Source organism: Anopheles marshallii, chromosome 3, assembly GCF_943734725.1.
Source record: "Anopheles marshallii chromosome 3, idAnoMarsDA_429_01, whole genome shotgun sequence".
NCBI classification, from domain to species: domain Eukaryota; kingdom Metazoa; phylum Arthropoda; class Insecta; order Diptera; family Culicidae; genus Anopheles; species Anopheles marshallii.
In genome coordinates, this window is record NC_071327.1 from 13,852,062 (window position 1) to 13,867,309 (window position 15,248).

The 15,248-nt window shown below is 48.0% G+C and overlaps 4 protein-coding genes across 5 annotated transcripts; 2 read left to right on the forward strand and 2 right to left on the reverse strand.

Moving 5' to 3' along the window:
• Positions 1 to 714: 714 nt before the first annotated feature.
• LOC128714279 (tRNA-splicing endonuclease subunit Sen2) lies at positions 715 to 1,622 on the reverse strand. The gene is made up of 2 exons (XM_053809154.1): positions 1,073 to 1,622; positions 715 to 1,004 (listed from the first exon to the last, which is right to left on the reverse strand). Exons 1-2 carry the CDS (start codon positions 1,620 to 1,622, stop codon positions 715 to 717), a joined length of 840 nt encoding a protein of 279 aa, XP_053665129.1.
• Positions 1,623 to 2,212: 590 nt separating this feature from the next.
• LOC128715052 (V-type proton ATPase subunit H) lies at positions 2,213 to 5,191 on the forward strand. 2 transcript variants are annotated; one of them, XM_053809934.1, is made up of 8 exons: positions 2,213 to 2,261; positions 2,546 to 2,627; positions 2,713 to 3,118; positions 3,591 to 3,818; positions 4,091 to 4,225; positions 4,295 to 4,857; positions 4,931 to 5,044; positions 5,113 to 5,191. In XM_053809934.1, exons 1-8 carry the CDS (start codon positions 2,213 to 2,215, stop codon positions 5,189 to 5,191), a joined length of 1,656 nt encoding a protein of 551 aa, XP_053665909.1. The 2 variants fall into 2 exon arrangements, with proteins under 2 accessions (XP_053665909.1, XP_053665910.1); XM_053809935.1 differs by lacking the exon at positions 3,591 to 3,818.
• A 1,544-nt stretch (positions 5,192 to 6,735) lies between these two features.
• LOC128711798 (protein brunelleschi) lies at positions 6,736 to 11,142 on the reverse strand. Its single transcript, XM_053806685.1, has 5 exons — positions 10,950 to 11,142; positions 7,903 to 10,876; positions 7,348 to 7,832; positions 7,053 to 7,260; positions 6,736 to 6,985 (listed from the first exon to the last, which is right to left on the reverse strand). Exons 1-5 carry the CDS (start codon positions 11,140 to 11,142, stop codon positions 6,736 to 6,738), a joined length of 4,110 nt encoding a protein of 1,369 aa, XP_053662660.1.
• A 905-nt stretch (positions 11,143 to 12,047) lies between these two features.
• Positions 12,048 to 15,088, forward strand: LOC128711485 (protein HIRA homolog). Its single transcript, XM_053806362.1, has 5 exons — positions 12,048 to 12,084; positions 12,148 to 14,141; positions 14,206 to 14,320; positions 14,382 to 14,631; positions 14,713 to 15,088. The coding sequence occupies exons 1-5, from the start codon at positions 12,048 to 12,050 to the stop codon at positions 15,086 to 15,088; spliced, it is 2,772 nt and encodes a 923-aa protein (XP_053662337.1).
• Positions 15,089 to 15,248: the final 160 nt, after the last annotated feature.

Here is a 15,248-nt window from a genome sequence, read left to right on the forward strand (position 1 = left end):
ATATGGTCAGATCACCGATCCGTCCGTTTCCAGGAAACACGGTCCAGGGCTGCGCCACTCCACCCTCGGTTGTATTCGAGCACAATCCTAGTAGAATATGAGTCCAGCATTCTCATCACGTGCCCAAGCCAACGAATCCCTCTGACCTTGGCTACCGTCAGAATGTCTGCTCCACACGCCATGCTCACAAATCCTGCTGGTTGTCCTGCCGCTCGAAAATACCGAGAGTGTTGGGATCCTCTGCCTGAATCGTCCATGACTTATTACGGCCATAAAGGCCTAAAGGGTGTATCAGAGTGCGATGTATGCTGCATTTAGTGTCTTGATTGAGTCCTTTGGATCGTAGGATTTTACGGAGCCTGCAGTAATCACGATTCTTCATCAAAATGGGCCACCGGATTTCATAGCTTAACTTGCTGTTCCAAGTTAAAATCGTACGAATGTAGCAGCAACTCCTCTACCACCTTGACATCGCCTTCGTCATCTAATACTATGCTCCTCAGACGGGCCTTATCACAGTAAGAGCCTCCTGGAAGTGGATACTTTGTCGTCGTCGCATTAATCATCAATCGTACCCTTAAGGCCACGAATTTCAGGTGGATGTATGCTTCGCAAATCGTGCCCCGGATATCGCCCGCGTCACATGACACCTATTCAGCTATGTTGAATACCAAACAGGAGAACCCGTCCCGACGTTACTATACACTTAGCTTATCATGATTGATTTCGTGCTGCCAAATAGTTGTGGTGCTTTGTGAACAGTTCAGCAACACGTACATCTTTCAATCCTGCCAAACAGGCGACATTATCCATTCGATCTAACGTTGAGGGATAGTGCACCTCCAGGAACAGTATATCCTTTGCTGTAGTTTCCGCAATCCGATTGAAACCTTGAAAGTCCAAACCATCGACAGCATGTGAATCGATCTGTTTTCCTTCAAACATCTCCTGTACCAGTACAATGTACGATGCATGGTAAAACTGCGGACCTTTCACGTATATCACTGCAATAAAAGGGAAATAGAAATTATTACTCATCCGAATTTTGCGCAGCAGTTCTGTAATGATGTACCGAAATCTCCACCGAATTTGATTCCACTCTTAATGACCCAATTCTTCGACTTCAGATACAAATACGCACAGTAGCACGCTAGGAAGTTTTTCTTTATTTTACGAAACTTTTCAAAGGCCTCTAGTGGCCTTATAGTATTATCGAATAAGTCTTTTAAATGCAAAATGCCTAGCGTGTGCATCAAAAAGAATGCTTCCTCCAAGAATAAGCAAAGAGGCTCATTCTCAAGCGTTTGGCTAGAATTAGGCTCTACGCCTGCTGATGTTGTCGTGTTTCGTTTGCGCTTGCGAACCTGCTGCCGTGAATTTGTAATACAGGCCGGAAATGCCCGAGACTGCATTCCCTGGCCAAAGCCTCCGTTTAAGCATAACACACGAATCGAATCGGAATGCGTTACATCGATTGAGAAACCCGTAAAAATGGCTTCTATCTGCAACGATTCGGCTGCAGCTTTATCGTGCACCGGCAAAGGCAGAGTTTGTGCTAGTTCGGGCGGGATTTTCTTTTTTGCTCTCAGATTTGACGCAAATAAACTTCCTTTGGTAGCCATCGGTAATGGGTTATGGTTTTATACAGCCAATAATTCACAGTTTTTCAATAAAACGACACATTGCACGAAATTGCTACTTCTGTGGCCTGAATTGTTTACAATTTTATCATTGTTTACATTAGAAGCGTTTCTTGCTGCCGCTTCGATTGAAGCGTTGCCGTCAAACTGCAAGAGGTGAAATCATTTATTTTCAATGACAATCTCGACACCAACTGACAGCTGCGGGATCGGTTTGTTCAATGTTAAAAATGTATTTTTATGGACTTTACAATAATATATTTTGCACAGTACTTTAAACTGTAATACAAATAAGTATTTTAATAGATTCAGCAATCCCCACAATCCTTAAAACGGGACACAGCAACTGCGTTCTTCAATGTTGAAATGTCAAGCCTATGTTATTTCAAACGTGATTTGTCAAGTAATGGAACATAGCCTGACCTGAGCTAAATCCACTTCAGGTCATATGATCACAAATATTTTTCTCGTACTTTTCACTTGTACGGAAAAGTAAAGTGTTTCACGGTCTCTGTTCCGAAGTCGTTCTAGTTCGAGGATCTGCTGCCTGTCCGACTTGTTCTACTAGCAAGATGACCGACGTTCAGGACATTATGTCGTCCCTTCCGGACGACAAAATTGGTAAGTAGCAAGTAGGGGCACTATTGTTTTGCAAAATCCTGCTACGTACATAAGCTACCATCCCCACCCCCCGGGGCCGTGGTCGTGCTCTAATCAATACTCGATGTTGTATCCTTTGATACGCATAAGTTTATATGTTTAAAGTCGAACATTTCCAAAACATTTCAATATATCAACTCTGTTTGAGGAAAATCGTATTTTCCCGGTCATCCGGAGGCCGATTCTCCACTTATTACCTAAGTCGATTCAATTTCCATCACGTGATGGTGGTTCTTTTTCTTTAGATATGATTGCTGCGACCAGCGTCTTGCAGCAGCAGGCTGGGGACATCCGGCAAACCAAGCCGAACTGGTACTCCTACATGCAGTAAGGACTCGCACCTGGAAATTCCAAAACGAACAATCGATCGCCTCACTAATAATGATGTATCTTTGTTATGTTTCTGGCGCAGGTCGCAGATGATTTCGCAGGAAGATTATGCTTGCGTCAGCTCGCTGGACAAGGATAAGAAGGCACAGGCCCAATACCTACAGGAGAATGCATCGCAGTGTGCGAAAACACTGCTAAACATGCTGTCGCACGTGTCGAAGGATCAAACGATCCAGTACATACTGGTGCTGATTGACGATCTGTTGCAGGAGGACCGTACGCGTGTACAAATCTTCCACGATTATGCCAACAAGAAGAAGGAGAGCGTGTGGGCACCGTTCCTGAATCTGCTCAACCGCCAGGATGGCTTTATCGTCAACATGGCATCGCGGGTCGTTGGTAAGCTTGCCTGCTGGGGCCAGGAGCAGATGCCCAAGTCCGATCTGCACTTCTATCTGCAATGGCTAAAGGATCAGCTGACCGTTGCTGTAAGTATCTGTACGAATGTGCGGCATATAGTGTTTACCGTTCTTCCGTTTGGCATGAGCTACTAGACATACTTACTAACAGATATTGATCGGTGTATGAAATATTGCGCGTGTACGAGTGAAGTATATTCTAATCCTGTTGCTCTACTAAAACATAGACCGGTTGACTGGCGCTTGTACTGGCACGCTTCGATAAGTACGAAGGTGTTAACTGTTTGTTCCCACACTAACCATATGCGCCTTCCAAGTCGGGTGTTTGACTTGCGTTTTTGCTCTCTAACCAGCCCTGGCGGCAGCAGCTTGTGATTGTGATTGGTCAAAATAGACGTGTTTCGTGTTCGTGTGGTTGCTTGGTTGAATTTGAAAACAAAAAAAAACACCGTTGTATAGAAGGTCCAGATATTGATGCTATTATTTTACAATCTATTGAAACTGTAATCCACGTCCGGTTGGAAACACGAAAATGATGAAGGCTCAAAAATTGTTGCATGAAATGGAGGAGGCGGAAAAGAAACGACTGGCGGAGGCGGCCGCCTCGCACCATGGTCACCATGGACATGGGCACCAGTCGCATCATGGCGAGGCACATCACCCGAACAGCCACCATCATCAGATCGCGGAGCGGTACCGTGAAATATCGAGTGCGATCGACGATCCTCAGAGAGGTTCCTCGAAGGAAGATCTACACGTGACCCTTACGGTAGTCGATACGATGAAACATGCACCGTCCTCATGACTCCACCCAAACTCGTAATTCCTGTATTGGCGTAGCGTCGAAACAGAACACATTCACTAGTACCTAGGCACAATATTAACGTTTAAATCTCTGGAAACTCATGCCTTACTAAACCCCTTATTCGCCACTGTGTACGTCGTCATATGTGTGTACCATCTCTCTCAGCTCATCCATGTCGCAATAGACCCGTCTTACGCATTCGCTATTCTAATGGATCTTTTTCGATTTGTTTCAAGAACAACGAATACATCCAATCGGTGGGTCGCTGTCTGCAGATGATGCTGCGCGTCGATGAGTATCGTTTTGCTTTCGTCACTGTCGATGGTATCAGTACGCTCATCAGTATCCTATCATCCAGGGTGAACTTCCAGGTAATTCCGCCTACTTTTGGTAGCGAAATCCTGCCCTAATATCGCCATTTTTGCATCTTTACGCTCTAGGTTCAGTACCAGCTGGTGTTCTGTCTATGGGTGTTGACGTTCAATCCACTCCTGGCCGAAAAGATGAACAAGTTTAACGTGATCCCCATTCTGGCCGATATTCTGAGCGACTGCGCGAAGGAAAAGGTGACCCGCATCATACTGGCCGTGTTCCGCAACCTGATCGAGAAGCCGGAAGATTCGCAGGTAGCGAAGGAGCATTGCATTGCCATGGTGCAGTGTAAGGTGATGAAGCAGCTGACCATTCTGGAACAGCGCCGTTTCGATGACGAAGACATCACCGGCGATGTTGAGTTCCTGACCGAAAAGTTGCAGAACTCGGTGCAGGATCTGAGTTCGTTCGATGAGTACGCAACGGAGGTGAAGAGTGCCCGCCTGGAATGGTCGCCAGTGCACAAGTCGGCCAAATTCTGGCGTGAAAACGCTCAGCGTTTGAACGAGAAGCAGTACGAGCTGTTGCGCATTCTTGTCCATCTGCTGGAAACTTCGAAGGATCCGTTGGTGCTGTCGGTGGCTAGCTACGACATCGGCGAGTATGTGCGTCACTACCCAAGAGGCAAACAGTAAGTGTATCATTGCTAGTCGGACTGTGACTAAACTCAGTAAATAATGTCCGCGACCTTTTCACTCCAACAGCGTTATTGAGCAGCTGGGAGGCAAACAACTGGTAATGCAACTGCTCGCCCACGAAGACCCGAACGTTCGTTACGAAGCGTTGCTGGCCGTCCAGAAGTTAATGGTGCACAACTGGTAAGTTTTAGAAGGTTTTGTGCTCGATGCACAGCACTAAAGATTCAACTTTTCGATCTTTTCTGCAGGGAGTACCTCGGCAAGCAACTGGAGAAGGAGAATGAGAAGGCTCCCCAGGGCAGTGCACCGATCAGTGGAAAAGCTTAAATACCTTTTGACATGATCAATCGAACAAACTTCGGATCATCACTTACGACCCCGATCAGGCACTGCAGGCAGAAAATAAGAAAAAAAGCATTCCATACCATGGACAAAATTCTAGAAAGTTTAGAAAATGCGAAATGAAAAGAAGGATGTATTGCAGAGCATGGCAATCGTGCTCCCCCACAGTTCCATGCTGTGACCATGTGTTTGTGTACATAAAAAATCTCCCTTCTGGTGCGAGTACAGAGTCCCCTTAAAGCGCTAAATGGGCCAAAATGCGAAGTTGTTAGTTTTGTGTACCCATCATTTTCAAGCGCCAAACATCGCCACCCGCTTAATGTATTACTAATGAAAAATGTTATGTTTCTTTGTTTCTCCCGGTGAAGATAACATCAAACGCTTCACTGGTGGTTTTATTAGCTGTAAGAAGATCGTTATCATTTCAAGTGCAACATACATAGAGAGATATATGAGAGTGCAAATGCCGCACGGAACGCGCTAAAGATAGTTTGTATGCGTAATCGAAAGTACCGAACATAAATAAAGCACACATTTAAATCAATACTTAAGGCATTACTTCATTCCTTCTACTCCGTTACTGTGTGATTCTCCGGTCAGGAAAAGAACAACGTTTGAAAATAATTTTTTCTGGCATTTATTCAATTGTTCATAAATAACATTCACATTTTCCTCGAGCAAAAATAGAAAACATAGGGTATAATATAAAGTAAACTAACCAATATACCACACTGCTTCGTCTTCAACGAGTATAATAACTAATTCGCCTTTGCTTGCTTGCTTGCTTGCGTGTTTTATTAATATATCCTTCGCCAGTAATGTGCGGGGAGGGTGAGAATTTTCACTGTCAATTCGTTTTTTTCCCGGCCACCAATTGTTTTGATCGCTCCTTCCCCTGCTTAGATCCCATAATATCATCACTTCACCTTAGGTCTAAGACCGGCTAATATGGGTGCAGTGTTACTGATCCGATCGTAGCATCGTCGACGCATAACACCTGAAGATCGAGTTTTTCCCCAAGACACCACCCGTCATAGTGCACAATAGTATGCTTGTTTCGAGATAATTTCCTACGCATATTGCTTCCAGTTAATTTAAATTCTGCACATATACGAACAATACCTATTACTAAACATCGGTCTATAGTGAACCGACCCTGACAGCATCTTTCGTAGCGCTTGTTTGCTGTTTTGCAGTATTAATAATACCAAGAGTAATGTAAACGCTATATATATATATGTATATATGCACTCTACGCTTTCTTCTTCGCACAACAACATTGCTACAAGCCTCCCCTCCTGTCTGCATTCGAAAAAGGTACAGAATGTAGTACTTATTTAAGCCGTGTTATGTGTTTTTCTCTTTTTTTTTTGTTTTGCACAACAACAATCAATATGCTCGAATGCCTCTGTGAAGTAATTATGGGCATTGCGTATATCCTGTGTAATTTTCCAATTATTGTTCTCGTACAGATTGCACCAGTGGATCATTCGCAATCATAACCCCAATATGGTAAGGTTCACCCGCACCTACTGTTGATCTAGGACGGTTATTTCGATCGGAGGAATAAACCGCCACACGTGTGATGCGCTGTCCGGACCCGGTGTCGTTAGGAGCGGCATCCCACCGGACTCGTCCGGCCGTTGTAGCGGCGCAGTTTGCAATGTCGAGCTAAGGGACCTGCATTGAATATCCGCCTTGAAGCGACCGGGAGTGAAGAATAGTACCGAGCACTTGTGGAACGCTTTCTCGTCTTTGTTAAGAGATGGAATGAGTATGCTGGAAAGGCGAATTATTGAAATCAGAAACATATTCGAAAAAGAAAACCCTCCACGGTTACACTCACTGGTTAGGACCGGACATTGTGACGCGCGTTTCTAGCCGATAGTTTTGAACACCGTTTTGATAATCTTGATAAAACTGCACCGACAGCTGCACCTGGTGCAGTACCGATGCCGACAGATTGCAGATGCTAATGCTAAAGCTAAGAAATTGCCCAGTAACGCACGATACCTCGGACTGTGGTGCCACCACCTGGTCGTCAACTTTGACCTCTGCGGGGAAGGATATTCAGAGAAAAAAAAACAAAACAATGTTGATAAGTGAAGCCGATATTTTTTAGGAGACTGCACCCCACTTACCCCACTCGAGCGGAGGGACGGTCACCAAATCGAGCATCGTTGGCGAGAGGGTAATACCACGCAACGACGCCGTACCGTGACAATCGATGGCAGGTAGGGACCATTTCAGATTCACGTTTTCCGATATATGCTCGGAACAGACGCGCTCGGTCAGATCGGAACTATCGCTCGAGCTCGTACCGGCTACACCACTCAGAATGCTAGGCATATTGTGATGGTCCGCCGAACCGCTACCGAGCGAGTGAATCTGATGATGGTGCGGGTGGTGATGGTGATGATGGTGCAGATTGTGGTTGTGATGTTGGTGCTGCTGATGTTCGGCCACAGCCGCAAAAATGCGCTCCAGCGGGCATCGTTGCACCGGCACCGGTACACGACAGCTTTCCTTAGCCTCGATGAGTATTGTTTTGTTGGAGGTATAGTTGAGTGACATTTCCTGCGCCGTTAGATTCACCACGTCCAGCACCAGATAAAACTGGGACGGTCTGTAGAAGGGAAAAGCAAAGCATAGCGGTATTATTCCACTGCATATTCCGAGCGGCAAGCTTTACTTACATTTCCGCCGACAAAACATCCCAGTTGGTAATTTGTGCGCTTGGAAGCAGCTCTACATTGAACGAGATTGCACACTGTCGACAGAAGCCTTCCTGTAAGCCTTCTCCACCGGAGTATTTGAACCGGAGCTGTGCATCCAGTTGGCGCGGCATGTGCCCGGTCGATATGCCAACGCTAAGCGTGGCCAGCGACGAGTGTCCCGAATGGGACGAACGAAAACTCGACGTCAGCAACTCATTCCGTCGATGCGTGTTCGTCGGTGAGCTTATTCGGCTCGGTATGCTCGGATTGCCACTACCACCGCCCGAAAGCAACCCCCCACCCTGTAACGGTCCTGCGCCTCCTCCATGTGAAACGGTTAAACTTTGTGGACCAGCACTGTTCATCCCATCCGGGTGGTTCGAAAGCGCATAACCCGCTATCTGACCTGGTCCGGCAGTGAGCGCACCAAGGAAATCAGCCTCCCCGAAAATTACCAGCTTAAAGTCGATACTTTCGTTCGGTTGGATTGGCAACTTCCGATGCAGCTCGTCCGTCGCTAGCTGAAATATCCGATTCTGCAACGAAGCCTCCAACGTCGAATGGAACGTAGCGTCCACGTACTCGATCGGAATGTTGCTCGTGTTCTTCAGCGTGATCGTACATTCGCCCCGTTCGCCATTGTACAGCGTGATGCTGGCCGAGGTAGTGACATAGTCTGCGTTTGGCATTCCGCTGAACGTGGCCGTCTGCGGTAGGCTCGTTTTCGTCTCCAACTTCGGTAGCGCCGGAATTACCTTCACCTTGTAGCACGGTGGCAAATGGCGTTCCTTTCGATGGAGCATATGCTTCAGACGGCAGTTCGATTTCACACCCAGCGTGTGTGTGCTGTAGCCTTGGATTTCCAGCTCTCCGCACTCGATCGATGTGCCGTGTAGCGATACGTTCGTTGACACGTTGGGCTGCAGGGTGACGGTTTGTGGGAAGGCTTCAAACACAACGCCCGTCGTTAGCAGCCGCATATCCGTCACCTGCAGCTCGAACGGTAGTGGATTCATCAGGCTCAAGCTTACCTCGCAAACATCGTGCTGCACCCAGTTGAACGTGATTTTGCTATCATCCTTCTCGACGCCGCGCCGGTCAAGCGAACTGAAGTGTATTGGCGTAAAGAGAAACGGTCCACTGTCCACCTTGTTAACGACGATTTTGACCGGTTTCAGATGGGGTGCTAGATCCTTCACCTGCAGCTGACCGCAATGGGGCAGATCGGTCAGATTAGCCGGCGGTATTACAATACCGTTCTCCAGCACCAACGGAACCGGTGCTCCCTCGCACTGGGCGCTCAGATTTTGCAGCTGCAGTGCCATTTCGCGCTGTTCCTGGGCGGATAAGTTTTTCCACATCGTTTGCAGCAGAAAAGTCATGTGACGCGTTGCCAGTGCCGATTGGCCTAATCGCCGAGCGGTTCCAACTAGCTGCTGCAGCAGATCAATCTGCAGCACCGGCCAACCCATATTATTCTCGAGCACCTCGTTCGGTTCCAGCGACAGTTTGTGGCCGGAGAAGCTTTCCAACATCAACCGATAGCTCTGGCCCCAGTCGGGATTGCTGTTGCTTTGGGCGACATGACGCCAGGCTGCCAACCGCTGACAGAATGCCGCCTTGCGATTGTAACCGATCTTTTGGTACAGATCCGTCAGTACCTCAAACCGCCGTACCCGCTGCTGCTCGGTCATGTTCAGATTGATGTAAAGCACGTTCTGTAAAAACATGGCCACATCCAGATTCTTACCCTGCTCAATACAAATGCGAGCCGCCTTCAACGCTGCCTCGGTTTCGATGATGCCGGCATTCCGGTACTTGCTGTAGTTTATGATGGCATCCCGATAGCGCACCGTAATTTCGTCCGGTTGCAAGATATTGCTGGGAAATTTCGGTGCGACACCGGTCCCCGTCTTGTTCACTAACGTCCCTGAGTCGGATGAGGAGCCACTGCCGCTGGCCGTACCGCTGCCCGCCGAACCGGACGATAAGCTCGAGCTGATCGACGATGCCGAAGAGTTGGACGAGGCGGACGTTTTGTCCGCGTTCAGAATCGTGGTCGTGTCGGAGGCGCTTAGGTTAATGACCATGTCGGATTTTTTGTGCTTCAGCGTGGAGCTATCGCCATTGTAGCTGCCGGTGTACAGTTGGTTGCGGGCAAGATTGAACTTCTGGGGAGAGGAAGAGTTCTCCTGCAGACTAGAGTTTCTTTGTATAGACATGGTGTAGCGAAAGTTCGGGTAGAGCAGTATAGCGGATGCCGCACAGAGCCCTTCGTTGGCTGCGCCCAACCACAGCGAGTCACTTATGGCACGTAGAGTTTCGCTGGCGGCGTGAAAGAAATTTAGCGACTCGGCGACCAGACCCGCCTGGAGCGTCAGATCGCCGAGGTGCTTCGTCATGCGCCCGATGCAGCGCTTCTTGTTGTTTCTACTCTCCAGGTCTAGCCCGACGAAATCTTTCTTTTCAAACGGCGCCAGCAACAGCGGTGCCTTCTCCAGCTTCTCGCTCGTCTTTTCCATTCGCTTGTGCTCCAGTATGTAGTAGATGGAGGTAATGAACTCCGAAATCTTTGTTTCCAAATTGCTGCACGGGTCGTTTTCGGGGTAAAAGAAGGCGCGGCTCTTGAAGTTGCTCGGCGTCTGGAAGCACTTTTCGATCGTGGGTTTGCCACCGTCCGTCCCGCTAACACCGCCATTCAGCTTCTGCAGCTCATCCGTGCCCGGGCCGAACAGCAAACAGCGGGAATCGAACAGCGTGTGCGTGTACTTCACCTTCAGCGATTCGTGCACCCGACACAGCTCGTTCAGCTCACTCTGGGCCTCGAACTTGCCCACCGTGATCAGGCCCAGCAGCCGGCGATGGGTTTGAAAGTCACCCCAATCATTGTTCTCTACCGGATGGTCACGAATGTAGCGCACCCAGATATCCCTCGCAATGCCTTTCGAATCGGCTGAAAGTAGACGCAACGTCGGTTCAGTTGAATTTCGAAAAGAGTCTGTTGCAGAGTTCCTGTATGTCCTTACCAGGTATTTTCACATTGTTCACCCGCTGCACTCGTTCGAAGATGCGCTGCAAAGACCGTGGCTTGGAGGAGCCGATTCCTCGCACCAGAATTAACAAACAACCATGGTGGTAATGGTGCTGCTCATAGTCTGGATGCGCCATAATCGGATCTCCAGCTGCTTGCGATAACATGTAACTTACTGAGGATCTCATTTAATCCTCATTTACTCGTCCTACCTTTTGTTTGATCCTTTTTTCGTTTTCAATGCTGTTTACACCCTTTTGTTCGCTAGACAGATAAAAAGCAATACTCCCCCCAAATGCCAACCGCTCTGGATGCCACAGTAGTGGATGCACTTGCGATTTCCCTTCCTAGCATTTGGGACACATCATCTTGCCACCGATAACTACAGCCACCCTGGTCGCAACTGTCTGGGTACAGCTAGCCATGATCACACACTCTACACGGACCGCTCTGCCGACCCAAAGCGGAAGTCCATCGTTTTCGATTGCCAGCACGGATTTCACCTATAATTATACACGCATCCAATTAATTTAATCGGAGAAGTTGGAAAGTGACGAGATGTTTTGATAACGTTAACACAGTTTGTTGACAGCTGACGTTGACAGTGCCAGCTGAGTCGACATAGTCGATATTTGGATCCAGTTTCTCCGTTCGGGATTAGGTAAAGGACCTTATCTTTATCATACTGTAGCTACCATGCACAAAGCTAATTGGGAAATTCTATTTCGAGTCTTTTTCTACCTTTCCTGAACTGATCTGAGCGGCAAGTAAAATACAATTAAAAAGAAGTCAAAGAATTCAACCGCCCCGTCTAAACAACTTTCGAAACGGAGGGAAAAGACCGAGACAAGCACAGCAACACTACGAACACCGCGAGAAGAAGTGTTTGCCGCACAGTACAGAAAACACAACAAGTTTCGCATTTTTTAAAAAGCCAGAAACAGCTGCTCTTTAGTTGTTTCAGTTCAACAGTGAAATAATTTAAGCATACGACAGGTTAAACATTTCATTTAGCATGCCTTTACCGTATTAGCTTATCTAAAATGTATAGTTTTTGATGGTTTATTGGCACCGCTTCAACGACTAATGTAAAATGAAGATTTTCCAACCGAGCTGGGTCCATCACGATGGTTCGTATTGATGTAGATGATGCTTCCGCAGATTGTCGCTCTATCGATTGTTTCTTTCCTCAGAGAAATCCATTTTCTCGATCGATATTCATCCCAGCGGCGAAAGATTTGCCACCGGTGGTCAAGGATGCGATTCCGGGCGTGTAGTCATCTGGAACATGGCTCCGGTGCTGAATGAACAGGCCGAGGCGAACAAAAGTGTTCCGCGCATACTGTGCCAGATGGACAACCATCTGGCCTGTGTAAACTGTGTGCGGTGGTCCGGAAACGGTCTAATGTTAGCTTCCGGTGGCGACGATAAGCTCGTAATGATATGGAAAAAGACGATCAGTGGCAGCGGCGGTATTGGCGCATTTGGCGGTGGTGGTAAGTCCGTCGAACATTGGCGTTGTATTTCCACACTCCGCGGGCACGCGGGCGATGTGCTCGACTTGGCCTGGTCACCGCAAGACCGATGGATGGCTAGTTGCAGTGTCGATAACACCATCATCATTTGGGATGCGCAACAATTCCCAAAAATTGTCCACGTGCTCAAGGGCCATACCGGTTTGGTGAAAGGCGTCACGTGGGATCCAGTGGGGAAGTTTATCGCTTCTCAGAGCGATGATCGGTCGCTCAAGGTGTGGAAAACCACCGACTGGAGCTGTTTCAAGACGATCACGGAACCGTTTGAAGAGTGTGGCGGTACGACGCACATTCTTCGGCTGTCGTGGTCACCGGACGGCCAGTATCTAGTGTCGGCACACGCCATGAACGGCGGTGGACCGACAGCTCAGATAATCGAGCGAGATGGTTGGAAGTGTGACAAAGACTTTGTCGGTCATCGGAAAGCGGTTACGTGCGTCCGGTTCCACAACTCTATTCTCAAGCGATCCGCACCTAAGACAAACAAGCTGCAACAATACTGTTGCCTAGCAGTTGGAGCACGCGATAGAAGTTTATCCATCTGGTTGACGGCTTTGCAAAGACCGCTGGTGGTTATACATGACCTGTTCCAGGATTCGATACTCGACCTTTCGTGGAGTTGCGATGGGTACACGTTGCTTGCGTGTAGCGGCGACGGCCACATTGCCTGTCTGCAGTTTACCGCCCAAGAGCTTGGCACGCCACTCTCCGAGGAAGACAAAAACATTCTGTACCAGCGTATGTACGGCAAAAATGCTAACATCGATCTAACAGCGCAGGCCGAAAAGGAAATGATTGTGGAAAATTCAGACTTTCTGAACGTGTTGAAAAGTAACCCAGTTCCACCCACCTTAATCCCGCAGCAGCAACCGCAGCTGGGTGCGAAAAAGGATGATCCGTCACACGCTGTCGCTCAAATGCCCATGGTCATCCAATCTTCTTCTAGTCTTACGACCCCCACACCTATTCTCAAACAAATCGAAACGAAAACAGCGGACGGCAAGCGTAGAATCACGCCAATGTTTATTCCCTTGAACGATGATAATGGAATTGCGTCAAATGCCACCAACAACATACCGGCGCCTATCGAATTTGGCAGCAAGTCGAGCGAAACTATGACACCTGTTGAGACGAAACAACTCGCAAGCGAAGAGCCAAATATTCCTCTCACTGCCGAACCAACGTCCAAGCTGGATAATCGACTGAAACGAATTGCCACGGTCCCACCGCAGAAAGCCGAACCATTGGCGGCAACAGAACAGATTGCTGGGTCAAGTTCAAAGCAGCCGGCATCGAACCAAAAGCTGGTTGAACGAACGAGACAACCCACGTACTCGACCGGTAAAGCGACCGTTATCCAAGGTAACTCCTTCAAAGCCTTTGGGGAAGTGAGAGTCCAGGTACAGAACAATAGCATTAAAACGGCATACGGAACGCTGGGCCGAGTGGTTGGCCTTGTTGTGAACGCTCAACGGATGGAGAGAAAGATCTGGGAAACGGTCGTTGGATCGCCGGTAGTTTGCTTTGCGGTTGGAGCGAAATGTGCGATCGTTTGCAGCCAGGACCACTCCATAAGAATGGTGGACATTAAGACGGGTACTCCCGTCTTCCCGGTACTCAGTCTTACAAGCCCGGCCGTACAGAGTGTCTTCGTAAGCATGTGAAGAGACATGGATTTTTTATGAGCAAATTTTGTATTATGATTTTCTTTTTTAGAGCTCGAACTCAAAGCTGGCCGCTGTAGTTACCGAAAGTGGCATACTTCGCATCTGGAATGTGGTCGAAAAATCCGTGTTACTGTCGACCAACTGTGCCGAAGTCATGAGTGGAAGTATGTATGATGACGACTAAGTCCAGCCCTTTAGCGTAGTAACGTCTGTTTGTTTTGTCAGGTTTTGTCACAATACTTCATGTGTCCGATCAGGGGATGCCTTTCATAGTGCTCTCGAATGGATCGTCTTACTCGTACTGCCGGAAGCTCGACAGCTGGATGCTAATCAATTCGTCCGATCCAGTCATACGCCACGGGTTGATTGGCAACAAAGCTAACGCACCTGTGAGAAACATTAAAGCGTACCCACTGTCCACGATACAATCGTACGGCAATTTTTCCGGCCCGAAAACAAACAGCTTTGCCGAAATGTACGCGTTTGCCGTAACAATTGGCACTTCCACGAATGCTTGCGTAAATGTGATGGATAATTTTTTTTCCTTCTATTTTAGACACTCCGCATCCTGGCAAACGTCTGCGGCGATAGCGTTTATCGAAAATCAAATAAAGATCTGCGAAATGATTACATCTCCAGCCGAGCTCAAGTACTGGTACTCGATGTTAGGCTTCCAATTAGCACTGAATGGAAGCGAGGAGAAGATTCGTCAAGTGCTGGACGATCTGCTTGGCGCATCGCACAGCTTAGACACGCGGATGGGCGACGATAACGATCCGTCCGTGCTGGGCATCTCGAAGCATGTGTTCATGGAGGACGTGTTGAACCACCTGAAAATGCAAACCAAATGGCAGCGCATCTACACGGAGTATCTGGACCAGTTGAAATTCCTCAAGGAGCGAGAGGCGCGAGACAAACAACTGATGGAGTAGAGAGCAATAAAACCTGCCACCGAAGCTTCGCTGGTAAAGCTTGTCGCACCAAGCATGTATGTATTGCACAGCTATATACCACTTAAGGATTGTACTAGACAGAGAGAGTGTGTGTTTGCCGAAATAAGACGCGGGCTCGGATAAGATAGCTTCTCGCTGG

Bases quoted from the DNA above. Each gene is read 5' to 3' on its own strand.
- LOC128715052 (XM_053809934.1), top strand. From the start codon at position 2,213: ATGACCGACGTTCAGGACATTATGTCGTCCCTTCCGGACGACAAAATT. The intron at 2,262-2,545 runs GTAAGTAGCAAG...CTTTTTCTTTAG, and splicing joins CCTTCCGGACGACAAAATTG to ATATGATTGCTGCGACCAGC. The intron at 4,858-4,930 runs GTAAGTGTATCA...TCACTCCAACAG, and splicing joins CACTACCCAAGAGGCAAACA to CGTTATTGAGCAGCTGGGAG.
- LOC128714279 (XM_053809154.1), bottom strand. From the start codon at position 1,622: ATGGCTACCAAAGGAAGTTTATTTGCGTCAAATCTGAGAGCAAAAAAG. The intron at 1,005-1,072 runs GTACATCATTAC...CTTTTATTGCAG, and splicing joins CAAATTCGGTGGAGATTTCG to TGATATACGTGAAAGGTCCG.
- LOC128711485 (XM_053806362.1), top strand. From the start codon at position 12,048: ATGAAGATTTTCCAACCGAGCTGGGTCCATCACGATG. The intron at 14,142-14,205 runs GTAAGCATGTGA...TTTCTTTTTTAG, and splicing joins CGGCCGTACAGAGTGTCTTC to AGCTCGAACTCAAAGCTGGC. The intron at 14,321-14,381 runs GTATGTATGATG...TTGTTTTGTCAG, and splicing joins TGCCGAAGTCATGAGTGGAA to GTTTTGTCACAATACTTCAT.
- LOC128711798 (XM_053806685.1), bottom strand. From the start codon at position 11,142: ATGAGATCCTCAGTAAGTTACATGTTATCGCAAGCAGCTGGAGATCCG. The intron at 7,261-7,347 runs GTAAGTGGGGTG...CCTTCCCCGCAG, and splicing joins CGTCCCTCCGCTCGAGTGGG to AGGTCAAAGTTGACGACCAG. The intron at 6,986-7,052 runs GTGAGTGTAACC...TCGCCTTTCCAG, and splicing joins ACAATGTCCGGTCCTAACCA to CATACTCATTCCATCTCTTA.